General features: G+C 52.2%; 1 protein-coding gene across 1 annotated transcript; it reads left to right on the plus strand.

Annotated features, from left to right (window-relative positions):
- Positions 1-45: 45 nt before the first annotated feature.
- On the plus strand, positions 46-27,295 carry LOC148819685 (mucin-5AC-like). Its single transcript, XM_088935217.1, has 45 exons — positions 46-60; positions 165-381; positions 1,240-1,365; positions 1,550-1,667; positions 2,428-2,566; positions 2,655-2,765; positions 2,953-3,022; positions 3,121-3,258; positions 4,089-4,253; positions 4,925-5,019; positions 5,097-5,223; positions 5,330-5,585; positions 5,734-5,786; positions 5,878-5,978; positions 6,772-6,923; positions 7,034-7,172; positions 7,440-7,550; positions 7,887-8,066; positions 8,295-8,534; positions 8,641-8,797; positions 8,933-9,061; positions 9,235-9,385; positions 10,187-10,230; positions 10,386-10,595; positions 11,072-12,468; positions 12,641-12,646; positions 12,745-16,341; positions 16,777-17,037; positions 17,473-17,733; positions 18,169-19,699; positions 20,021-20,247; positions 20,645-20,819; positions 21,194-21,432; positions 21,681-21,864; positions 22,305-22,566; positions 22,668-22,846; positions 23,213-23,282; positions 23,530-23,642; positions 24,279-24,319; positions 24,452-24,574; positions 24,800-25,354; positions 25,558-25,686; positions 26,010-26,049; positions 26,292-26,415; positions 27,085-27,295. The coding sequence occupies exons 1-45, from the start codon at positions 46-48 to the stop codon at positions 27,293-27,295; spliced, it is 12,969 nt and encodes a 4,322-aa protein (XP_088791343.1).

Here is a 27,295-nt window from a genome sequence, read left to right on the forward strand (position 1 = left end):
AGTGTCTGAGTGACCAGTGAGTGTCTGTCTGAGTGACCAGTGTGTATGAGTGACCAGTGTGTCTGTGTGTCTGAGTGACCAGTGTGTCTGAGTGACCAGTGGTTGTTTGTGTGTCTGAGTGACCAGTGTGTGTGAGTGACCAGTGCCTCTGTGTCTCTGTCCAGAGAGCCCTGTGTGAGCAGATCCTGTCCAGCCCAGCCTTGTCCTCCTGCAGGGCCCTGGTGCCCCCGGCCTCCTTAGTGCCAGCCTGCGTGTCGGACGTGTGCCAGTGTCCACAGAGGAACCAGTCCCACTGCCTGTGCGCCACCGTGGCCGAGTACTCCCGCCAGTGTGCCCACGCCGGGGGGCGCCCCCAGAACTGGAGGACCCCCAGCTTCTGCCGTGAGTGTGCTGGGGATCTGAGTGCACGTAGGAGCAGTGAGACAGGAGCTCCAGCTCCGAGCCTGCTGCCCTCCTGGAGCAGGGAGCCCCTGTGCTGCAGAGGGCAGAGATTCCAGCATCCTGCAGCCCAGAGGAGCAGACAGGGCTGGATCTGACAGGACTGAGTGTCAGCAGGTCAAAACATTCTCACTAAAACTGAAGTTTCACACTTCAATGACAGCAATGCAGGATCAGAACAATCCAGTGACAAGTGTGGGGAGACTGTGAACCGTCTGCAAACAGCAAACTGGGACTGTCTGCTTGAACCTACCTGTCTGCCTGTCTACCTGTCTATCTGTATACCTGATCCATCCTGTATACCTGTCTACCTAAACTCTCCTGTGTACCTGAATGCTCCTGTCTGCCTGAACCAATGTGTCTACCTGTGTCCCTGAACCTGCCTGCCTGCTGTCTACCTCTATACCTGATCCTACCTGTATACCTGAACCTACCTGTATACCTGCCTGTCTACCTGTATACCTGATCCTTCCTGTATACCTGAGCCTACGTCTCTACCTCTCTGCTTGAACCTACCTGGCTGCCTGTCTGTACGTCTATCTGTCTACCTAAACTCTCCTGTGTACCTGAACTTTCCTGTCTACTTGAACCGATGTGTCTACCTGTCTCCCTGAACCTGCCTGCCCTGCTGTCTTCCTCTATACCTGATCCTACCTGTATACCTGTGCCTACCTGTATACCTGATCCTACCTGTATATCTGAGCCTACTTCTCTACCTCTGTGCTTGAACCTGCCTGTCTACCTGAGCCTGCCTGTCCTCCTCTGGACCTGAAGACCTGTCTCCTCCTGTCTTCTCTGCAGCCAGGACATGCCCCCGCAGCATGGTGTATACTGAATGTGGGAGCTCCTGCATGGCCACCTGCTCCAACCCCACTGGGGGCAGAATCTGTACCAAGGAGTGTAGGAGCGGCTGTTTCTGCCCCCCAGGTAAAGAGACCCCCCATCCCAGTGTGCAGCTGCAGGAATCAGGACTGACACCATGGATTTCAAATCAGATCATTCTAATCTGCTGTGTGCTGGGAGAACAAGTGTCCTGTCAATGTGCAAGAAACACCAACAGCCAGCTTGTCAGTTCACCCGTCTCTCACGGACACTGTCCCCTGTCTGACAGGTACTGTCCTGGACGACATCACCCACAGGGGCTGTGTGCCGGTGGAGCAGTGCTCCTGCACTCACAATGGCAAAGCCTTCTCCTCAGGGCAGTCCTACAGCAGCGCCTGTCGCAACTGGTACGCCTCTCACTGCACACTGTACAACACTGCACTGCACACACACAGCTGAACACCAACTCTACAACACTGCACCGCACACACACAGCTGAACACCAACTGTATAACACTGCACTGCACACAGAGCTGCACAGCCACAGTACAACACTGCACTGCACGCACACAGCTGAACACCACCTCTACAACACTGCACCGCACACACACAGCTGAACACCAACTGTATAACACTGCACTGCACACAGAGCTGCACAGCCACAGTACAACACTGCACTGCTCACAGAGCTGCACAGCCACTGTAGAACACTGCACTGCACGCACACAGCTAAACACCAACTCTACAACACTACACTGCACTCAGAGCTGCACACCAACAGTACAACACTGCACACACAGCTGAACACCAACTCTACAAAACTGCACTGCACAAACACAGCTGAACACCAGCTGTACAACACTGCACTGCACACAGAGCTGCACAGCCACTGTACAACACTGCACACACAAGGCAACAGTATGCAACACACATGAATGACACTCTGCACACATGTTCAGTCAACAACAGCATGAATGGGACTCTGATCCTCTTCTCTCTGCTCTGTGTGTCCCTGTGTGTCTCTGTGTGTCCCTGTGTGTCTCAATGTGTGTCTCTGTGTCTCTATGTGTCCCCGTGTCTCTGCGTGTCCCTGTGTCTCTCTGTGTCTCTCTGTTTTTCTCTGTGTCCCTGTGTGTCCCTGTGTGTCCCTGTGTGTCTGGGCTGCAGCACCTGTGTCGGGGGACAGTGGAGCTGCCAGGACCTGGACTGTCCTAGAACCTGCTCTGTAGAGGGAGGCTCCCACATCACCACTTTCGACGGGAAGCCCTTCACCTTCCACGGAGACTGCTCCTACGTCCTGGCCAAGGTCCCTGAGCAGACAGCTCCGCCTGCGCCGATACCTGCCCCTCTGTGTGCCTCAGCAGGGCCACGTGACCGTCTGCGTCTCTCCACAGGACTGCTCTGGCGGCCAGTTCACCCTGGTGGCGGAGATCGTGAGGTGTGGGCTGACGGAGACCGAGACCTGCCTGAAGTCGGTCACCCTGTCCGTGTCCGGCACGAGCACGGTGAGTCCTCAGAGACAGGCCGCGCTCATGCAGAGAGACGCTCAGTCGCCTCTTGGTGGCACAGAACGAGCAGCGTCCTGCTGGTCATGAGCGGCTGTGTTCTGCCCAGTGGGCGATGAGCCCCGGCCTGGCGCTGGGGTGGCAGGGAGGCAGGTGCCCCTCTGACGTGTGCGTTGTGCCCCTGCAGGTGGTAGCAGTGACGCCCAGCGGCTCCGTCCTGGTCAACGGGATGCTGTCCCAGCTGCCAGTGGCCACCAGTGAGCTGCTCTCCTCTCCTCTGCTCTGCTCTGCTCTTGTCCTTGTGAGACTGGGCGAGGGCCCGTGTGCTGACGCAGCCTGTCTCTTGTCCTCACAGATAACCTGACCGTCTTCACGCCCTCCTCCTCCTACACTGTGATCCACACCAGGCTGGGCCTGCAGCTGCTGCTCCAGCGCTCCCCCCTGCTGCAGCTCTACGTCAGCCTGCAGCCCTCGTACCGGGAGCAGACCTGCGGTAGGACAGCTACCTCGGTGTCCCTCTGTCTGCCTCTGTCCCCTCCTGCTTCTCTCTGTGTCCCTCTGTCTGCCTCTGTCTCTCTCTGTGTCCCTCTGTCTGCCTCTGTCTCTCTCTGTGTCCCTCTGTCTGTCTCTGACTCTTCCTGTCTTGCCTCTGTCCCCTCCTGTCTCTCTCGGTGTCCCTCTGTCTGCCTCTGTCCCCTCCTGCTTCTCTCTGTGTCCCTCTGTCTGCCTCTGTCTCTCTCTGTGTCCCTCTGTCTGCCTCTGTCTCTCTCTGTGTCCCTCTGTCTGTCTCTGACTCTTCCTGTCTTGCCTCTGTCCCCTCCTGTCTCTCTCGGTGTCCCTCTGTCTGCCTCTGTCCCTCCTGCTTCTCTCTGTGTCCCTGTCTGCCTCTGTCTCTCTCGGTGTCCCTCCTGTCTGTCTCTGTCCCCTCCTGTCTCTCTCTGCATCCCTTTGTCTGCCTCTGTCTCTCTCGGTGTCCCTTCTGTCTGCCTCTGTCTCCTCCTGTCTCTTTCTGTGTCCAACTGTCTGTCTCTGCATCTCTCTATTTCTCTATGTGTCCCCCTGTGTTTCTCTGTGTCTCTGTCCTCCCTTCTGTCTGCCTCTGTTTCCTCTCTCTGTGTCCCTCTGTCTCTCTCTACCTTCCTTTGTGTCCATCTTGTCTCCCTCTGTGAACCTCCCTTCTCCCTCCTGTCTCCTCCAGTTTCCCTTGGTCCTCTCTCTGTCTCCCCCTCTGTCTCTCTCTCTCTCTGTTCCCTCCTGTCTCTCCCTCTGTCTCCCTCTGTCCCTGAGTCTCACGGTGTCCTGCCCCTCTGCTCTCTGTCCCAGGGCTCTGTGGGAATTACAACGACGTTCAGACAGACGATTTCCAAGCTCCGGGTGGGATTGTGGAGGGGACGGCCTCAGCCTTCGGCAACAGCTGGAAGAGCAGAGGCAGCTGCCTGGACGTGAAGGACAGTTTCGAGAGCCCCTGCAGTCTGAGCGCGGAGAACGGTACGCAGCTCCTGCCCACTGCTCACCCGCTGTCCCACACACACGTGGCACCAGCGCCCAGACCCCCTGAAAAATCGGAATCGGATTAAACTCCTCATATTCTGGTTCCCAGCTTGGCTTCTGGCTCGTGCTTCTTGGGCAGTACATAGAGTAGCTCCAGCCACTGAACCTCTCTGAGACATCTGAGACATCTGAGCTCTGTGCCTGTGTGCTCAGTCAGGCCTGGTCTCTGAGCTCTGTGCCTGTGTGTTCAGTCAGGTCTTGTCTCTGAGCTCTGTGCCTGTGTGTTCAGTGAGGTTGTGTCTCTGAGCTCTGTGCCTGTGTGCTCAGTGAGGTTTTGTTTCTGAGCTCTGAGCCTGTGTGTTCAGTCAGGCCTTGTCTCTGAGCTCTGAGCCTGTGTGCTCAGTGAGGTTGTCTGTGAGCTCTCTGCCTGTGTGCTCAGTGAGGTTGTGTCTGTGAGGACTGTGCCTGTGTGCTCAGTGAGGTTGTGTCTGTGAGCTCTGTGCCTGTGTGCCCAGTGAGGTCTGTGCCTGTGTGTTCAGTCAGGCCTTGTCTGTAAGCGCTGTGCCTGTGTGCTCAGTGATGTCAGTGTCCAGTGTCCTCAGCATGGCTCAGGGCAGATCTCAGTCATCAGGCCTCTCTCTCACCTGCTGCTGTCCTTCCCCTCACAGAGCAGTTTGCCAAGCGCTGGTGCTCCCTGCTGTCCCAGAAGAAAGGTCCTTTCGCTGCCTGTCATGGTGAAGTCCTCCCCGATTCGTACGAGAAGGTACAGCAGCTCCTCCCTCACCTCTGTCCCCTGCAGCTGCTCCCCGACCCTCCTAATACCTGCTCCTCTGCCCCCAGAACTGCATGTACGACAGCTGTAACTGTGAGAAGAGTGAGGACTGTATGTGTGCTGCCATCTCCTCGTACGTCCGTGCCTGTGCTGCTAAGGGGGTGCAGCTGGACGGCTGGAGAGCCAGTGTCTGCAGTAAGTGTCTGCAATAGCCAGGGACCTGGGAGCTTTCAGGGTAGGAAGTTCAGACACCTGAAGGGAGTGTTCCTGTGACTGAAACCCTGGTTCTCCCTTCCTTCAGCCAAATACTCCAGCACCTGCCCCAGGACTCTGGTCTTTGGCTACAGCATGACCAGCTGTAATCGCACCTGCCGCTCCCTCAGCCAGCCTGACCCCACCTGTAGCGTCCAGTTTGTGCCTGTGGACGGCTGTGGCTGTGCCAAGGGGACCTACATGAACGAGGAGGGCAAATGTGTGCCAGCTTCACAGTGCCCCTGCTACTACCAGGGCACAGTGGTGCCAACTGGCGAGACCGTGACCAGGGACGGGACTCTGTGGTGAGTTCCTGTCTGCCGGAGGGGTCTGAGAGGCACATTTCCACAGCAGCACTGCTGGGAATCAACCAGCTGCTTCAGAAGATGAATTTCCTGCTCTTGCTTTGATCCATGAGAGTGATGGTCTTGATGATCTTTGTTCCTCTTTCAGCACATGCAGCAGGGGAACACTGAACTGCATGGGGTCGACCCCCCTGAAACCAGGTACTCTCCTCTTGACTGACATGATTCGTGAGACTGTGGCTAGATTAAGCACAAGGAACTAAGCGGCCTCTTGCCTCGCTCTCTCCTCCAGAGTGCACGAAGCCGATGATCTTCCTGGACTGTTCCAAAATTCAGCCGGGCTCCCCTGGAGCGGAGTGTCACAAGAGCTGCCAGACACTGGACACCGACTGTGTGAGTCACCGCAGCCCTGTGACACACACTATAGTGCCGCTCTGAAAACACACTACACACACAGCACTGTGTCACACACTATAGTGTCGCTCTGAAAACACACTGCATACACTGTACTGTCACTCCAAACACAGCACTGGAAACAGTGTACTGTCACTCCAAACACACACTGCACTGTCACGCACTGTACTGTAGCTCTGAATAAACACCACATACACTGAACTGTCACACACTGCACTGTCGCTGCAAATACACACTGTACGCACTGAACTGTCACTCCAAGCACACATTGGAAACAGTGTACTGTCACTCCAAACACACACTGCACACACAGCACTGTCACACACTGTACTGTCAATCCAAACACACACAGCACACACAGCACTGTCACACACTGTATAGTCACTCCGAACACACACTTCACACACAGCACTGTCACACACTGTACTGTCACTCCAAACACACACAGCACTGTCACACACTGTACTGTCACTCCAAACACACACTGCACACACAGCACTGAAACACACAGCACTGTCACACACTGTACTTTCACTCCAAGCACACACAGCACTGTCACACACTGTATAGTCACTCCGAACACACACTGCACACACAGCACTGTCACACACTGTATAGTCACTCCGAACACACACTGCACACACAGCACTGTCACACACTGTACTGTCACTCCAAACACACACAGACTGCACACACTGTACTGTCACCTGCATTCTACTGCCCTCTAGGGGTCATTCTGTCCTGGCTAATCCTGACCCTGTGCTCCCTGCAGATCAGCACACAGTGCATCTCTGGCTGCATGTGTCCAGAGGGCCTGGTGTCCAACGGCCATGGACGCTGTGTCCCCGTCTCCCAGTGTCCCTGCGTCCACAACGGACTGGAGTACAAGCATGGGGAGAAAATCCAAGTCGGCTGCAACACCTGGTGGGCTGACCGTTGTGTTTTACCTGCAACTCCCCTTTCACAACAATGACACAACGTGAAGCCATATTTCAACAATGCTGCATTAAAAATGTCCCCTCTCCTGTTTCCAGCACCTGCAATGCCAGGAAGTGGCAATGCACGGACAGGCAGTGCCAGGGCTCCTGCACCCTCTATGGAGATGGGCACTACCACACCTTCGATGGGAAGAGGTTCGACTTCAATGGCGAGTGTGAATACACCCTGAGTCAGGTATGCACTGCGCCGGGGAGGGGCCCCAGAGTGGTCCCCAGTCCGCAGGGAGAACCACCAGGACCCTCCTTCCTCCTTCCAATCGCCCGTTTCCCTGCTTCTGCGACACGGGGAGTAAACTCTCCAGAGTCGGACAGCCTCACACACGAGCAGAGACCCGTGAATCTGACCTCCCACCTGCGTGTCTCCCCAAAAGTCCTAGACTCAGGCAATGTCGCACAGGCCACCCAGGCTGTGTCTCTCACCCCTGCTCTCTCCTGTGTGCAGGACTACTGCAGCAGCAGCCCAGACAACGGCACCTTCAGGGTGATCACTGAGAACATCCCCTGTGGCACCACTGGGACCACCTGCTCCAAGGCCATCAAGCTCTTCCTGGGGGTGAGACTCTGCTACCCGGCCTGCAGCTCTCAGGGGATCATAACTGTCCCTCCTGCCTGGAGAATCACATCGCCACCCTGAGGACAGGACGCCTACAGCTAGACTTACCCCTGTTCCCTTTCTACTTCCAACTCACTCTCACAGTGTCTCATAATTAAGACACCAGAGCACGAGTCTTCATGGGAAGTGGGTTAAATTAACTGTGTGGAGGGGCAGCCGGATACTTCTAAGCCAGACACTCTGTTGACATCTCCCCCTCCTCCCAGAAACCATCAGATTGCTACTGTCTGTGCTGACTGCAGTTCTGAGTAATGGTTCGGCATGTTGCTTCTGCAGAAAAACGAGCTGCGTCTATCTGAGGGGCGCTACGAGGTGGTGACGAGAGACACTGGCGCCGACGTGCCCTACAAGATCAGCCACATGGGCATCTACCTGGTGGTGGAGGCAAGCAATGGGCTGATACTACTGTGGGACAAGAGGACCAGCCTGGCCATCAAGCTCAGCCCCTCCTTCAAGGTAAAGAGACCCACAGAGATCTCACTATGCTCACGATGAGGAGCCAAACACAGGGCTTTCAGCATTGACTGTAACAAACCCATCACGTCTCATTGCATTCTGAGTGAGGAATATATTACACATGAGTCAGAAATGAACATACCACAAAATGCCCTGGAAAATCTGAACAACTGATTGTCCCTCCTCCCCCCTCTCTCCTGCTCCTTCTCTCATCTTCTCCCTTTCCAGGGTAAAACCTGTGGCCTGTGTGGGAACTACGATGGCAAAGGGAGCAATGACTTCACCGTCATGAGCCGGGAGCTGGTGGTCAGTGCCCAGCAGTTTGGGAACAGCTGGAAAGTGTCTCCCAGCTGCCCAGATGCAACTGTGGAGAAGAACCCCTGCAGCTCCAACCCCTACAGGAAGTCCTGGGCAGAGAAACAGTGCAGCATCATCCAGAGCAGAGTGTTCACAGCCTGCCACTCTCAGGTACTGCAATCACACTGGAGCTGCAGGCAGCCCAGGGCAGGAGAAGATGGGAAGTCATCATACTGTATGTGAGAAGTGAGACATCTCTGTGTCCCCCTGTCTGCAGGTGGACCCCACTCCGTACTACGACGCCTGTGTGACGGACTCCTGTGCCTGTGACAGTGGAGGAGACTGCGAGTGCTTCTGTACAGCTGTGGCTGCCTACGCTGAGGCCTGTAATGCAGCTGGTGTTTGTGTGGCCTGGAGGAGTCCCCAGATCTGCCGTGAGTACAGTTAGAGAGAACAACCTGTGCTAAAGCTGTGCTAACTCCCCTCCAATGTGCACCAGAAATGATACAAAAGTGCACGTAGAACTGCAAGGAGTTCAGCTTCTGTTACTCTCTCTCTCCTTCCCCCAGCTCTGTTCTGTGACTTCTACAACCCCCCTGGAGAGTGTGAGTGGCACTACAAGCCCTGTGGCTCGCCCTGCATGAAGACCTGCAGGAACCCCTCAGGGGAATGCTCCAGTCAGATCCCAGCCCTGGAAGGTAGGAACGTCACTCCAGAGCCTTTCAAAGACTCTAAACAAAAGGTGCAGAATTGCTGGTTAATGATGAGGTTTACCTCATGACCTCTGATCTTGCACAGATGTTTAAGCAAAGAAACCTGTTCATCCTCAAACCTCTAAGCTGGTGTCCCTCTGTCCTACTGTGGTGAACAGGCTGCTACCCCAAATGTCCCCCCAAGAAGCCCTTCTTCGACGAGGACTCGATGCGCTGTGTGGCCAGGAGGCAGTGCGGCTGCTACGATGCCAATGGGAAACGCTACAGCAATGGAGAGAGAGTGCCGTCCACAAAGAACTGCGAGGCCTGGTAAGACTGGCAAGAGCAGCCCAGCTGTGGGCACAGACAGGGTTGCTGTCATTAAGCCAGTCAGCCTTGCAGCAACATGGATGACATGAGCAGCTTCTGTGTGAGTCTCTGTCTTTAGATCAGCAGCTGCTTTGCTGATTACAGAATTGCTAGAACTTCACCCCCTTTCAGGATATTTCTCCCAGGTGACCAGGAGGGAGAGACATGGGAAGGTGACCAGGAGAGAAGGACGTTCAGACTGGTTTAATGTTCCAGCAGGAATTTGTCACAATGCTAAATATAACTGGAAACATGGAAGTCATTCAAAATGTAAACATAAGATGCTTTCCATCTAGTGTGTGGAATTATAAGGCCAGTCAGACCATGCCAAACAGTCCTGTAAGAATAGCTCCTGTTCAAGGTCAAACCTAAGGATTTTCTGAATCACACAGACCGATCTCCTTACTGAAGACAGACTACAAAATAACATTCAATCCTTAATAGGAGGCTCTTTCTTTCACATCTCTTTCAAGATTTGACTAAATATGAACATTATGAAAATTATAGAAAATGACAGGTTTGTTTTTCATCACATTTTACGCAGGATGTGGTGTGAAACAGACAGTTCCCATACATGCATAAATTAAACTGTTCTAATGCATTTGCTGTAGCTACATTACATAAAAGTTGAAATGAATATATTAAGAGCTTATATGGAATTATGTAAAATCTACTTAGACCATCAGAAAAAATAGTTCTTATTTCTATTTCATATTTATAGATGGAATACTTTCATGTTTGCTTCCTTCTTATTCTCTGCAGCTATTGCTCAATGAAAGGAGTACAGTGTTCTCATGAACCCAAAGGTGAGTAGAGGCCATTCATTCACTTTCGCTTCATGCAATTAAATAACGAACACACTCACCACACAGGCACCGTTTCCAAATTGGATTGCTTCAGACACTGTGCACTGTTTGGCATCACATGTCTCTTGAGCTGTCGTATTTCCCTTTGACTCCAGAATGCAAGTGTGTCTACGAGATGCGAGAGTACCCGCTGAACGCTGTGATCTACAACACCACCGACAGTATCGGAGGCTGCATGTCGGCCATCTGCGGACCCAACAGCACGATCCAGAGACGGGTGTGGCCCTGTGCCATGACCACTGCAAAGCCCACAACCCCCTTCCAGTTCACCACAAGACAGCCGGCCTCTACCACCTCAGGACCAGGTGAGGACCAGGGGTCTGCAGCAGCTCCTCTAGAACCAGGAGAGCAACAGAATCCATTGAGCTGCAGGCTCAGCTCCTTCATGGGGCCTCTTCACAATCTGCAGGCGAAGTGCAGGGGTCTGGGAAAGTGTTTAAGTCCTGACTTTTATTACATCCTGGAGATTCACTACATTGTAGTTTGCTTTACCTTACACATAAAAACAACAGATGCTTGATCTAGAAAACCAAATATCTGATGAGAATGGTAGACCATGATATTTCTGTAATTAAGGGAGTTCTCTTTTGTGTAAATTATTTGGATGTTTATGCTTCAGAAACTGATCATAACTATTCTACAGTGTGAAAGAAGTGCAAAGCACTTTCTAATTTCTCATATTCATCCCTTCAAAGTTTTATACCAAATTGTTCTGACAAACCTTTTCCTTGACCCAGGTTCATATTATAATGAATGCCCTTTACCCCACCTTCCTTCACAGCTACATCTGCAGGACCAACAAAAACCTCTGTTTCTCACTGTGAAGAGGAGACCTGTGAGTGGTCAGTCTGGTACGATGTCCACCAACCTGATATTGTGAGAAGCGATGGAGACTTTGAGACTTTCACAGCCATCCAGGAAAAAGGCTACTCCATCTGCAAGACACCCAGCGACATACAGTGCAGGGCCAGCAGCTACCCAGACACGCCACTCAGTGACCTCGCCCAGGTGGTCCAGTGTGACAAGTCCGTGGGCTTGGTCTGTCGCAACTCTCAGCAGTTCCCTCCCTTCTGCTACAACTATGAGATCCGAGTCCTGTGCTGCAGCTACAAGCCCTGCCACAGCACCACCCCTGCCCCCACAACATCCACTCCTCACAAGTCCACCGTCTCCGGCACCACTAAGTATACCACCAAGCCCATCAAGACAACTACCTCCTCCAGCACCAGGACAACCTCCGCCCACACCAGCAAGCTCACAACCCCTGGGCACACCAGCAAGAGGGCATCAACGAGGATGACGCCCACACAGGCACATACCCGGACCACTGAGACGGCCCCAGTCAAGCTGAGCACTCCCGCTCCAACTCCACTCACAAGAACCACCAAGATCGCATTCACGTCCAGCAGCGTCCCCACCTCCCTGTCCACCAGCTCCCCCACCACCTGCAAGCGACAGTGTCAGTGGTCCCAGTGGTTCAACACCCATTTTCCCACAGTGGGCACCAATGAAGGAGACTTTGAAACATACGACAGGATTAAGGAAAGTGGAGGAAAAATCTGTGGTCAGCCAAGCCAGATAGAGTGCAGTGCGGAGAATTTCCCCAACAAGAGCATAGCGGATGTTGGACAAGTCGTGCAGTGCAATGTCTCCCAGGGTTTGCTGTGCAGGAACGCGGATCAGAGTGGACGCCTGCCACTCTGCTATGACTACAAGGTCAGGGTGCTCTGCTGCAGCCTGTACGAGTGTGAGACAACAGTCGCTCAGCCTACATCAAGCAGAGCATCGCCAACTACCACAGGATCACTGAAAAGCACCACTCGAGGCACCACAACATCCACCTTTGAGGTCAGGACAGGAAGCACCACTGTTCCCAAGACTGGAGGGCTTGTGTCCACGGTGATCCCAACAGTAACAAAAACATCTGCTCAGACCTCTAAGACAAGGACAACTACAGCCCGGACAACTAGGATTCGGACAACATCAAGCTACATTTTGGATCTAACAGAAACCATGCCCGACCTGACACTACCTCCAGACTTCACCTGGACCACTACTGAAAGAACCACCAGGGAAACAACCTCCAAGAAAACGTCTCCAGAAACTCTCCCTTACACCTCCACAAAACCCCTGTCTAGAACCACTACCCAGGTGACAACGTCTCTGAAAACCACACCTGTCAAGACCACCCTCACTCTCAGAACCACAACTAAAGAAGGAGAAACTAGCCATGAGACAACATCTACTACTCTGACAACCAGAAAATCTACTTCAGCTTTTATAACCCCTGAGAGGACAACCACACCCAAACCATCAACTCTTTTCACAACTCCCAAATCTCCAAGTCCAGCTCAAAGTACCCGCATGACATCATCCCACCCAGTAACAACCACAAAACCCCAGTCCACAACTCCTACTCACCTGCCAACTTCTCTGAAAACCACTCCTGTGAAGACCACCATCACTCTCAGAACCACAACTAAAGTTATTACTGGATCAACCACCAAATCCACTTCAGGTCCAGTAACTTCCAAGAAGACCACAACACCCAGAACATCAACATCTCCTGGAGTCACCAGAACGACACATCCAGGACACAGTACCCGTGTGACATCAACACACCCAGTAAGTCACAATAAGACTACAGCCTGTAAGCCCTTGTGTAGGTGGACGCAGTGGTTTGACGTCAACAAGCCCTTAGCATCATCTGGAGGAGATTTTGAGAATGTCACTGGAATTAGAAAAGCTGGATTCAAGGTGTGTGTGAATCCCAGGAACATTCAGTGCAGAGCTGTCGATTTCCCCAAGACAAAACTCTCTGAGCTCAATCAGAACGCAGCCTGTAACCTGAAGGGTGGACTAACGTGTTACAATCAGAAGCAGCCTGGCCCACAGAAAATGTGCCTGAACTATGAGGTGAGGTTCTTGTGTTGTGACTCATGTGAGCAGACCACAGCTATACCACACACCACAAGACCTACAACATCCAAGACAACGCCAGGCAAGACTTCAACATCTTCAGCAATCTCCAGAACAACAGGTCCAGCTCAAAGTACCCGGGTGACATCATCCCTCTCAGTAACAACCACAAAACCCCAGTCCACAACTCCTACTCACCTGCCAACTTCTCTAAAAACCACTCCTGTGAAGACTACCATCACTCTCAGAACCACAACTAAAGTTATTACTGGATCAACCACCAAATCCACTTCAGGTCCAGTAACTTCCAAGAAGACCACAACACCCAGAACATCAACATCTCCTGGAGTCACCAGAACGACACATCCAGGACACAGTACCCGCGTGACATCAACACACCCAGTAAGTCAAAATAAGACTACAGCCTGTAAGCCCTTGTGTAGGTGGACACAGTGGTTTGATGTCAACAAGCCCTCAGCATCTTCTGGAGGAGATTTTGAGAATGTCACTGGAATTAGCAAAGCTGGATTCAAGGTGTGTATGAATCCCAGGAACATTCAGTGCAGAGCTGTCGATTTCCCCAAGACAAAACTCTCTGAGCTCAATCAGAACGCAGCCTGTAACCTGAAGGGTGGACTAACGTGTTACAATCAGAAGCAGCCTGGCCCACAGAAAATGTGCCTGAACTATGAGGTGAGGTTCTTGTGTTGTGACTCATGTGAGCAGACCACAGCTATACCACGCACCACAAGACCTACAACATCCAAGACAACGCCAGGCAAGACTTCAACATCTTCAGCAATCTCCAGAACAACAGGTCCAGCTCAAAGTACCCGGGTGACATCATCCCTCCCAGTAACAACCACAAAACCCCAGTCCACAACTCCTACTCACCTGCCAACTTCTCTAAAAACCACTCCTGTGAAGACTACCATCACTCTCAGAACCACAACTAAAGTTATTACTGGATCAACCACCAAATCCACTTCAGGTCCAGTAACTTCCAAGAAGACCACAACACTCAGAACATCAACATCTCCTGGAGTCACCAGAACGACACATCCAGGACACAGTACCCGCGTGACATCAACACACCCAGTAAGTCACAATAAGACTACAGCCTGTAAGCCCTTGTGTAGGTGGACACAGTGGTTTGATGTCAACAAGCCCTCAGCATCATCTGGAGGAGATTTTGAGAATGTCACTGGAATTAGCAAAGCTGGATTCAAGGTGTGTATGAATCCCAGGAACATTCAGTGCAGAGCTGTCGATTTCCCCAAGACAAAACTCTCTGAGCTCAATCAGAACGCAGCCTGTAACCTGAAGGGTGGACTAACGTGTTACAATCAGAAGCAGCCTGGCCCACAGAAAATGTGCCTGAACTATGAGGTGAGGTTCTTGTGTTGTGACTCATGTGAGCAGACCACAGCTATACCACACACCACAAGACCTACAACATCCAAGACAACGCCAGGCAAGACTTCAACATCTTCAGCAATCTCCAGAACAACAGGTCCAGCTCAAAGTACCCGGGTGACATCATCCCTCCCAGTAACAACCACAAAACCCCAGTCCACAACTCCTACTCACCTGCCAACTTCTCTAAAAACCACTCCTGTGAAGACTACCATCACTCTCAGAACCACAACTAAAGTTATTACTGGATCAACCACCAAATCCACTTCAGGTCCAGTAACTTCCAAGAAGACCACAACACTCAGAACATCAACATCTCCTGGAGTCACCAGAACGACACATCCAGGACACAGTACCCGCGTGACATCAACGCACCCAGTAAGTCATAATAAGACTACAGCCTGTAAGCCCTTGTGTAGGTGGACACAGTGGTTTGATGTCAACAAGCCCTCGGCATCATCTGGAGGAGATTTTGAGAATGTCACTGGAATTAGCAAAGCTGGATTCAAGGTGTGTATGAATCCCAGGAACATTCAGTGCAGAGCTGTCGATTTCCCCAAGACAAAACTCTCTGAGCTCAATCAGAACGCAGCCTGTAACCTGAAGGGTGGACTAACGTGTTACAATCAGAAGCAGCCTGGCCCACAGAAAATGTGCCTGAACTATGAGGTGAGGTTCTTGTGTTGTGACTCATGTGAGCAGACCACAGCTATACCACACACCACAAGACCTACAACATCCAAGACAACGCCAGGCAAGACTTCAACATCTTCAGCAATCTCCAGAACAACAGGTCCAGCTCAAAGTACCCGGGTGACATCATCCCTCCCAGTAACAACCACAAAACCCCAGTCCACAACTCCTACTCACCTGCCAACTTCTCTAAAAACCACTCCTGTGAAGACTACCATCACTCTCAGAACCACAACTAAAGTTATTACTGGATCAACCACCAAATCCACTTCAGGTCCAGTAACTTCCAAGAAGACCACAACACTCAGAACATCAACATCTCCTGGAGTCACCAGAACGACACATCCAGGACACAGTACCCGCGTGACATCAACGCACCCAGTAAGTCATAATAAGACTACAGCCTGTAAGCCCTTGTGTAGGTGGACACAGTGGTTTGATGTCAACAAGCCCTCGGCATCATCTGGAGGAGATTTTGAGAATGTCACTGGAATTAGCAAAGCTGGATTCAAGGTGTGTATGAATCCCAGGAACATTCAGTGCAGAGCTGTCGATTTCCCCAAGACAAAACTCTCTGAGCTCAATCAGAACGCAGCCTGTAACCTGAAGGGTGGACTAACGTGTTACAATCAGAAGCAGCCTGGCCCACAGAAAATGTGCCTGAACTATGAGGTGAGGTTCTTGTGTTGTGACTCATGTGAGCAGACCACAGCTATACCACACACCACAAGACCTACAACATCCAAGACAACGCCAGGCAAGACTTCAACATCTTCAGCAATCTCCAGAACAACAGGTCCAGCTCAAAGTACCCGGGTGACATCATCCCTCCCAGTAACAACCACAAAACCCCAGTCCACAACTCCTACTCACCTGCCAACTTCTCTAAAAACCACTCCTGTGAAGACTACCATCACTCTCAGAACCACAACTAAAGTTATTACTGGATCAACCACCAAATCCACTTCAGGTCCAGTAACTTCCAAGAAGACCACAACACTCAGAACATCAACATCTCCTGGAGTCACCAGAACGACACATCCAGGACACAGTACCCGCGTGACATCAACGCACCCAGTAAGTCATAATAAGACTACAGCCTGTAAGCCCTTGTGTAGGTGGACACAGTGGTTTGATGTCAACAAGCCCTCGGCATCATCTGGAGGAGATTTTGAGAATGTCACTGGAATTAGCAAAGCTGGATTCAAGGTGTGTATGAATCCCAGGAACATTCAGTGCAGAGCTGTCGATTTCCCCAAGACAAAACTCTCTGAGCTCAATCAGAACGCAGCCTGTAACCTGAAGGGTGGACTAACGTGTTACAATCAGAAGCAGCCTGGCCCACAGAAAATGTGCCTGAACTATGAGGTGAGGTTCTTGTGTTGTGACTCATGTGAGCAGACCACAGCTATACCACACACCACAAGACCTACAACATCCAAGACAACGCCAGGCAAGACTTCAACATCTTCAGCAATCTCCAGAACAACAGGTCCAGCTCAAAGTACCCGGGTGACATCATCCCTCCCAGTAACAACCACAAAACCCCAGTCCACAACTCCTACTCACCTGCCAACTTCTCTAAAAACCACTCCTGTGAAGACTACCATCACTCTCAGAACCACAACTAAAGTTATTACTGGATCAACCACCAAATCCACTTCAGGTCCAGTAACTTCCAAGAAGACCACAACACTCAGAACATCAACATCTCCTGGAGTCACCAGAACGACACATCCAGGACACAGTACCCGCGTGACATCAACGCACCCAGTAAGTCATAATAAGACTACAGCCTGTAAGCCCTTGTGTAGGTGGACACAGTGGTTTGATGTCAACAAGCCCTCGGCATCATCTGGAGGAGATTTTGAGAATGTCACTGGAATTAGCAAAGCTGGATTCAAGGTGTGTATGAATCCCAGGAACATTCAGTGCAGAGCTGTCGATTTCCCCAAGACAAAACTCTCTGAGCTCAATCAGAACGCAGCCTGTAACCTGAAGGGTGGACTAACGTGTTACAATCAGAAGCAGCCTGGCCCACAGAAAATGTGCCTGAACTATGAGGTGAGGTTCTTGTGTTGTGACTCATGTGAGCAGACCACAGCTATACCACACACCACAAGACCTACAACATCCAAGACAACGCCAGGCAAGACTTCAACATCTTCAGCAATCTCCAGAACAACAGGTCCAGCTCAAAGTACCCGGGTGACATCATCCCTCCCAGTAACAACCACAAAACCCCAGTCCACAACTCCTACTCACCTGCCAACTTCCCTAAAAACCACTCCTGTGAAGACTACCATCACTCTCAGAACCACAACTAAAGTTATTACTGGATCAACCACCAAATCCACTTCAGGTCCAGTAACTTCCAAGAAGACCACAACACTCAGAACATCAACATCTCCTGGAGTCACCAGAACGACACATCCAGGACACAGTACCCGTGTGACATCAACGCACCCAATAAGTCAAAATAAGACTACAGCCTGTAAGCCCTTGTGTAGGTGGACACAGTGGTTTGATGTCAACAAGCCCTCAGCATCATCTGGAGGAGATTTTGAGAATGTCACTGGAATTAACAGAGCTGGATTCAAGGTGTGTATGAATCCCAGGAACATTCAGTGCAGAGCTGTTGATTTCCCCAAGACAAAACTCTCTGAGCTCAATCAGAACGCAGCCTGTAACCTGAAGGGTGGACTAACGTGTTACAATCAGAAGCAGCCTGGCCCACAGAAAATGTGCCTGAACTATGAAGTGAGGTTCTTGTGTTGTGACTCATGTGAGCAGACCACAGCTATACCACACACCACAAGACCTACAACATCCAAGACAACGCCAGGCAAGACTTCAACATCTTCAGCAATCTCCAGAACAACAGGTCCAGCTCAAAGTACCCGGGTGACATCATCCCTCCCAGTAACAGCCACAAAACCCCAGTCCACAACCCCTTCTCACCTGCCAACGTCTCTGAAAACCACTCCTGTCAAGACCACCATCACTCCCAGAACCACAACTAAAGTCATTACTGGAACAACCACCAAAACTACTTCAGGTCCAGGACACAGTACCCCAGCAACATCATCGCACCCAGTAACTGGAGCGGTTGTGTCCACTGTGATACCAACACTTACGAAAACATCTGCTCAGACCCCTCAGACAAGGACAACTACAGCCCGGACAACTAGGATTCGGACAACATCAAGCTACATTTTGGATCTAACAGAAACCATGCCCGACCTGACACTACCTCCAGACTTCACCTGGCCCACTACTGAAAGAGCCACCAGGGAAACAACCTCCAAGAAAACGTCTCCAGAAACTCTCCCTTACACCTCCACAAAACCCCTGTCTACAACCACTACCCAGGTAACAACGTCTCTGAAAACCACACCTGTCAAGACCACCGTCACTCTCAGAACCACAACTAAAGAAGGAGAAACTAGCCATGGGACAACATCTACTACTCTGACAACCAGAAAATCTACTTCAGCTTTTGTGACCCCTGAGAGGACAACCACACCCAAACCATCAACTCTTTTCACAACTGCCAAAACTACAGGTCCAGCTCAAAGTACCCGCATGACATCATCCCTCCCAGTAACAACCACAAAACCCCAGTCCACAACTCCTACTCACCTGCCAACTTCTCTGAAAACCACTCCTGTCAAGACCACCGTCACTCCCAGAACTACAACTAAAGTCATGACAGGATCAACCACCAGGGCTACTTCAGGTCCAGTAACTTCCAAGAAGACCACAACACCCAGAACTTCAACATCTCCTGGAGTCACCAGAACAACACATCCAGGACACAGTACCCGTGTGACATCAACGCACCCAGTAAGTCACAATAAGACTACTGCCTGTAAGCCCTTGTGTAGGTGGACAAAGTGGTTTGATGTCAACAAGCCCTCAGCATCATCTGGAGGAGATTTTGAGAATGTCACTGGAATTAGCAAAGCTGGATTCAAGGTGTGTGTGAATCCCAGGAACATTCAGTGCAGAGCTGTTGATTTCCCCAAGACAAAACTCTCTGAGCTCAATCAGAACGCAGCCTGTAACCCGAAGGGTGGACTAACGTGTTACAACCAGAAGCAGCCTGGCCCACAGAAAATGTGCCTGAACTATGAGGTGAGGTTCTTGTGTTGTGACTCATGTGAGCGAACTACTGTTGCACCACACCCTACAACACCTGTAGCATCTACTACACCTAAACGCACGACTGCTGCCACTACCAAAGTCATTACCGGATCACCTCCTGCCACTACTGAGAAGACGACTCCCATGAAGACCACCCGGGTGGTGACCAGCCCCTCGGTGACCAGTGCCAGGACACAGTGTGTCTGCCGCTTCCAGGAACAGAACCTTCCTCCTGGTGAGGCTGGAGACTTTTATTCTCTCGTTTTCTCTACAATACCAGAGTTTTCGACTTTTTGTTATTCCTTGTTTGGGTCTTTGTGCTTAGTATGCTGGACATATCTAACAACAGAGATGCTCTTTCCTACAAGTTTTCCATAAAAGGTTTAAACGATGAGTGCATTTCTTTCTGTCTAGCTTGTTGATTTATAAATTGCATTAGGGGGTTTTAAATAGAATCAACTTCCCTCACAAAGTTCACCCTCGTGATGTACTGTACACAGACCTCATTCTGAAACTAATATTAAAAACTACTGTCCATTCGCTTGTCTTTATTCAGGGAGCACCATATACAATACGACAGACAATGGCGGGTGGTGCTACATTGCTTACTGCAACGCCACCTGTGGGATTGAGAGACACGTTACGGAGTGCCCCTCCACCCCCAGTGCCCCAGCCACCACTGCGGAGACAACAGCAGCAGGGACCCCCAAGACCTCAACCCCAGCACTGCCGACCACCACAGCTCCAAAGAAAGACTGCTCTGCTGTGTATCCGCCAAGAAAGGTAAGGACACAGCCCAGCCCCTCCAGCATCTGCTGATTCATGCCGAATGTGACCCCGTCTCCTGTCTGTCCCTGAGGCGAGGGTACTGACGTCAGTAATCACAGACATCAGGGCTCTTGTAATGCTGTCATTTACAGTGCTGTCCAGAGTAACCTGTCTATGTACTGCAGCAGACTTACTAAGTAGCTACAAAGGGTTTAGTCACAGCTCTCCTTCACATCGGAGTCAACAATAAGAGGCAGAGAGAATTGCACCAGCAGGCATCATGGTGTCTAGAGTTTACACCAATAAGACTGTTTCACTGAAACACCTGCTGCAGGCCCCTCATTCCTGGGCTCTGTTAAAGGTATTGGAGTAGAACAGTTGTGAACCACAAGCCTGTGAACTTGTCCCCCAGCTGAACGAGACCTGGAAGATAGACAAGTGCACCTACGCCACCTGCGAGGGGCCCAACCAGATCTCCGTGCAGCCCGTGAAGTGCAGCCCGGTGGAGCCGCTGACCTGCGCCAACGGCCGGCCGGCCCACAAGGTGTACGACGACACGGGCTGCTGCTTCCAGTACGAGTGTGAATGTGAGTTTCTGCTCTGCCCGAGGGCAGGGGTGGGACGCCCGAGACACAGTCATGCCAAGTGTTTCAGAGAGGAGCGTGTTGCTTTCAGCCCATGTATCTCAACACAGGTAGAGCAAGCAATGTTTCTGTACTGGAGCACATGAAGACATTTCAGTCTTTAACTGCTTCTTCAGAGCACCTCAAATGCAAACTAATCTGCCTGCTGCTGGTAAGACCCAGGAGCCCAAGCAGCTGTGATGAATTGCTCCGGCTACAAGCTCTTCCTCAGCTCTTCTCCAGCTGAGCCTCTCACTGCGGCCCGTGAGCCTCCTCCTCTTGAGGACCTCCTGTCCCGCGCTGCGCCCGCCTTACCACCCCTCCTCCCTCTCTGACAGGCGTGTGCGCCGGCTGGGGGTACCGCCACCACATGACCTTCGACGGGACGTACTACCCCTACAGCGGGCCGTGCACACACGTGCTGGTGCAGCAGGTCACCCCGCGGCTCGACCACTTCCGCGTCTACATGGACGACGGGGACTGCCACGGCCGCAGGAGGGGGCGCTGCGCCCGCACCCTGCGCATCTTCTACCAGGCCAACGAGGTCACGCTGACCCAGAGGAACCGCCAGAACCTGGTAACCAGCAGCACACGCTGGCCACTGCGCCAGCACTGGCCTCTCGAGGCTTCTGTTCCGGCTCTGTAGCACCAGATCCTTCCTGACCTGGAGCTGCAGAGTCGCATGTTTCTGTCCCCACTCCTGGAAACTTGTTTGTTCACAAGTGCACTGTAAAAACGTTCAAATACTGTCCGAGTTCAGGGTCCTGCGCCCCTGACCGAGCGTCGACTCCTCTCACTCTCTCTCTCTGGTCTGACCGGCCGCAGGTCTTCTTCAACGGCCGACGAGTCTTCCCCAGCCTGTACAGGAGCGGCTTCAAGATCTCCTCCACCGGCTTCAGCCTGAGCGTGCAGATCATGGACATCAATGTGGACGTGGCGTACGCGGGCATGGTCTTCGTGGTCAGCGTGCCGTACAAACTCTTCTCCCACAACACCGAGGGGCTGTGCGGTGAGTGTCTGCTTTGTTCGGAAAGCACCACCTGAGGCCAGAGCGTCCCACTCAGTGCCAGTTACCACATGACGTCCTCTGGATTGTAACTAACTCCACCTAAATCAGTGCACAGATAACTGTGTTCTGTACTACTGCTTGATCACCTCCTGCCAGTGCTGGGCAGCTTTTACTGAGTGCAGGAGAATGAAATTGTGGTGTGTGGGATCTTTTAGGACTCTAAGATCATTTTAAGAAAGACTAAGAGGCCTAGGATTTTAATTGTGGAAGTTAGGCAGAGGCACACTGAATAACAAAACTCAGCTCTGTAGTGAGAGTGTAGAAATACACAACAGGCAACTCTTCTGATTTTCTCACTTCTCCTGGAGCTGTCTGACCCTCTGAGGGCTTTGACCCTTCCCTTCCAACACCAGTGCTCAAGCGCAGTTCCTCCTCCACAGGCACCTGCACCAACCAGAGGGCGGACGACTGCCAGCTGCCCAGCGGCGACATCGCAGACTCCTGCACCAAGATGGCCAAGGAGTGGCTGGCTCCTGGCCAGAACAAGTCAGCCTGTGAGCAGCCCATCTCCACCACGGCCGCGCCAACTTCACAACCCACCACGGCGCCAACGCCTTCCCGCCCCACTGGAACCCCGACCGCTGTCCCGTCCACCCAGACCACCCCCTGCAAGTCTGCCCTCTGCGACCTCATCAACAGCGAGTGAGTCATCCTGCAGACTCAGCTTGCCCTCACAGTGTTGCTCTGGGGTCGGGGATGTGCTCTGTTCTTCACGGAGATAAGCCTGCTCCTCTCTGCCACAGAGTCTTCCGGCCCTGCCACGCCCTGGTCCCTCCAGAGCCCTTCTTCCAGTCCTGCGTGGCGGACGCCTGCGAGCTGGGCGATGCGGACGTGGAGTGCAGCGGTCTGGAGAGCTACGCCGCCCTGTGTGCGGAGCAGGATGTCTGCATCGACTGGAGGAACCACACCGGGGGCCAGTGCTGTGAGTCTCAGCTCGATACTCACTGCTGAAGGACACAGCACTGCTCTGCGCCCATGTTGTCCGTATCAGCCCCACGTACCTCTACAGGGGGCGTGCTGTTTCCCTGAGTGCCCATCCTGTTATCTAAAAACAACATCAGTGACCTGTTGAGATCATGCAGTGCCAATTCGATCACATCATGAAAGTGAAATGTTTTGCACCAGATTCTTATCAGGAGCTTATGAGCTTATGAGAATCTGAGTCAGAACTCAAGAAGAGGTATTTCTGGTCGGCAGTGACTTAAGAGGACCTGTCTGCCATGTCTCCTGTGCTGATTTCTCACTGTGTCCTGTCCTATCCTGACACTCTGCTGCTGTGTCTCTGCAGTGTTCCCGTGCCCCAGTGGGAAGGAGTACAGAGCCTGTGGGTCCGAGGTGGAGCTCACCTGCAATCACAGGTACAGCCAGACAGTTCAGGGGCTCCTGGGAATGACAACCTCCTGCAGCTGCTGAGAGAAGGGGCTTCAGTCCCTCTGTCACAGTTTGTCTTTGTCTGTCTTTGAGGCACTGAGCTTCTAACTTATATTGTCATGAATTATCTGTCATCGTCTCTAAGATTGCATAGATATTGTGTAAATTGGATATATCCTGCACACATAAAAAAACTTTATAAAACTGTTTCTCGTGTCATCCCTGTATCGAAAGGTATAATGAGGAATTCGTCAGCAGTGATAAGTCTCATCTGGCCGAGGGCTGTTTCTGTCCCAATGGAACCATGCTGTCCAGCCCCCATTCGGATATCTGCGTGTCCTCCTGCGGTGAGCCTGCTGACCGACTGACCCCCGACTCGCTCACAAGACCTCTGTCTTTCTCTGATTGATTTCTGCAGCACAAGTAACACTCAAGGATCTGTACCTGAGCTGTTTCACCACAGCCCAATATGAAGCTGCACAGTGTTTCCAGCCTCTAGTACCCCGACATGTATTCATGCATGACGCAGACATGATTCATGTGTGATCTGATGGATGCAGTCTGCAACGTGATCTGTCCTGTTTCAGCAGTCTGCTTGAGGTGGAGGAGAGGGCTGACTCAAACAGTGAGCTTTGCTGGGGTAACTGATCTGAATGAGGGAGGATTCAAGCAGCTCATTAGGGACAAAGATGGGGTGGATGAAGATAGTCCACTGCACTGGACCACACTGGGGAACGTTCAGACACAGGACCTCACAGGCCCACAGCCACTCTGTGTGGCTCCAGTGTGAAACAGAACCAAGACAGAGATCAGAGTCCAGCTATATGAAACTCTTTCAGTTCCCAAGTCACAGAGTCTAGTCAAGGACAAAATTATCCTCATTTTGTACTCAAGATATCCAATATCTAAGATGTCCAGTGCAGGATTTATATGACTGATTGACTGATCTTGTGTTGTTAACGGTGCTCATTCTGCATTTGCAGAGCCCAGGAACGTCTGTGTCCTGAACAACATCGAGTACCAGGTAAGAGAGACCCTCCCTCCTCCTAGGGCCACTCAGAGAGCAGGGGAGGTCTGTGCACCCCTGAACCCCTGGAAGAGCTGCGCGGTGCCGTGGTGAGGATGTGTCACATGTCTCCTGTCCTGTCCTGTGCAGCCCGGGGTGATCGTGCTGGTGTCCCTGTGCGAGGAGTGTCAGTGCACCTCTGAGATAGACCCCTTCACACAGCTGCACCAGATGCAGTGCAGGAAGCAGACGTGCGACAGGAACTGCCCAGCGGTGAGAGAAGTGATACAGCTCTGATGTCCTACTGGTGCGATTGATAGAGAGGAGAACTGGACAGAGCCTGGAAAGTGTGTAGATGAAGGAAGGATACTCTCAGAGCACAAGGCAGCTGTTGAGCCCTTGCTTGTTAGGGTGCCCCTGCTGTGACTGAAGCCCCTCACACATGTGTCTCCACAGCCCTGCCTCTGCTGTTAACTGTGCTCTTTCCTCAAACCACAGGGTTTCCGATACCAGGAGGTCCCTGGCCAGTGCTGTGGAAAGTGCACCCAGGTTGCCTGTGTCTTCCCCATGCCCAACATCCCGGGCAGCACTGGCAACACCGATGGCAACACCACTCCCACTGGCAGCACAGGCCACAATGGCAACACAACACCTAAAGGCAACAATGGCAACACAACACCAAAAGGCAACAATGACAACACAACACCAAAAGGCAACACAACACCTAAAGGCAACAATGGCAACACAACACCAAAAGGCCACAATGACAACACAACACCTAAAGGCCACAATGACAACACAACACCTAAAGGCAACAATGGCAACACAACACCAAAAGGCCACAATGACAACACAACACCTAAAGGCAACAATGGCAACACAACACCTAAAGGCAACAATGGCAACACAACACCTAAAGGCCACAATGACAACACAACACCTAAAGGCAACAATGACAACACAACACCTAAAGGCAACAATGACAACCCCACACCAACAGGCAGCAGTGGGAATCCCAGTGGAAATGGTGAAAGCCCTCTGTATGAGCTGAAGGTGAGTAAGAGCACTGTCTCAGTCTCAGGAGACAGGGGTGTGTGATGGACCTACTTCTCACTGACATTTATTACAATGCTTCTAGTTCTACTGTTACTACACTGCTACAAACTGCTGGGTTTGATACTACTGCCACTGCTACACCTGCCCCTGGATCTCATTAACACTCATCACAGGAGTACCTCTCCATTCTCCCCTCACAGCCTGGTCAGAACATCACCTTCCCTGGAGACAACTGCACACTCTACCAGTGCTTCATGATCAACGGGCAGTACGTGCCCATCAGCACCAGGAAAGCCTGCCAGGAGTTCCACCCTGATGACTGTGTCCCTGTGAGTCTCCTGGATACAAACCTCACTCTAGACTCTACGAATACACTGAGAATCAGACTGTCACTAGACTGAGCTAATACACAGGGCATCAGACTGTCACCAGACTGGGCTAATACACTGGGCATCAGACTGTTACTAGACTGGGCTACAGTAATACACTGGGCATCAGACTGTCACTAGACTGGGCTACAGTAATACGCTGGGCATCAGACTGTCACAAGACTGGGCTACAGTAATACACTGGGCATCAGACTGGCTCCTGGCTGGGTTAATGAGTACCGGTCACGGGGCACCATACTGATATAAATCGTTTTCTGTTTCAGGGCACCATTCGCTACACTGACGACGGCTGCTGTCAGATCTGTAAGTACAGCCAGCTGGACACAGACAGGGTTTCACACAAACTGAAAACCCCTCCTCTCAGGGCTGGAGCGTCTCTCACCAACAGCTGAGGATGTTGAGCAGATAGTCAGATGAAGAAGGGAAGGTGGAGGAGTACGAGGCAGGACTGGGCTTCCTCCTCTGCTGCATGAGGATGTGAGCAGAGCACAGAGCCAGGGCTGTGCTGTCAGCTGAGTAACGATGCCCTCCGTGTGTGTCTGCAGGCGATGAGAAGCCCAGGAGCTGCACTGTGCAGAAGAAGCCGACCACCATCACACACGAGGGCTGTGTGTCCAGCACAACTGTGGAGGTGTCGTCCTGCGAGGGCGCCTGCAGCACCTACTCCATGTGAGTACTGCCCTGCTGCCAGGCCTGGGGCAGGGGGACCCCCAGTGTCAGTCAGCTCCTGCCTTGATCCAGCACACTGTACCCCACTGTCTGCAGGGCAGGGGAACCCCCAGTCTCAGTCAGCTCCTGCCCTGATCCAGCACACTGTACCCCACTGTCTGCAGGGCAGGGAGACCCCCAGTCTCAGTCAGCTCCTGCCCTGATCGAGCACACTCTACCCCACTGTCTGCAGCACAGGGAGACCCCCAGTGTCAGTCAGCTCCCTGTTCCAGCACACTGTACCCCACTGTCTGCAGGGCAGGGGGACCCCCAGTCTCAGTCAGCTCCTCTCCAGTGTGATGTACCCCACTGTCCACAGGCATCACCTTTATGTTTTTCTATATTACTTTATTATTATTTCGCCTGCAGAGAATCAGAACATCTTAATTCTTTACTAATGTGTCTGAGACAAGAGCTCAGTCCTTCATCATCTCAGACACATGCAGTCCTCGTCCAGTAGGGAACCCGACCCCTCAGTCAGTGCCATCACAGGAAATCCTTTCAGAGTCTGTGCAGTGGAGACCGGTGGAGCCTGTCCCTGTCCATGGCCAGCGCTCAGGTGTGTCCACACTGCCCTGTGGCTCCTCCCCACGGGCTCCCAGGCCCTGACCCCCATGGTGTCCCCCCCAGGTACTCCTCCGAGGCCAACGCCATGCAGCACAAGTGCAGCTGCTGCCAGGAGCTCAGCACCAGCCAGAGGAACGTGACCCTGCAGTGTGCGGATGGCTCCTCCGTGCCCTACACCTACACCCACATCGAGGAGTGCGGCTGCAAGGACACGCGCTGCCAGGACTCGTACAGCGACCTGCTCCTCGTCACGGCCAGCAGGGGCCGCAAGTGA

This window comes from Atractosteus spatula, chromosome 16 (genome assembly GCF_055471065.1).
Source record: "Atractosteus spatula isolate fAtrSpa1 chromosome 16, fAtrSpa1.hap1, whole genome shotgun sequence".
Classification (NCBI taxonomy): Eukaryota; Metazoa; Chordata; class Actinopteri; order Semionotiformes; family Lepisosteidae; genus Atractosteus; species Atractosteus spatula.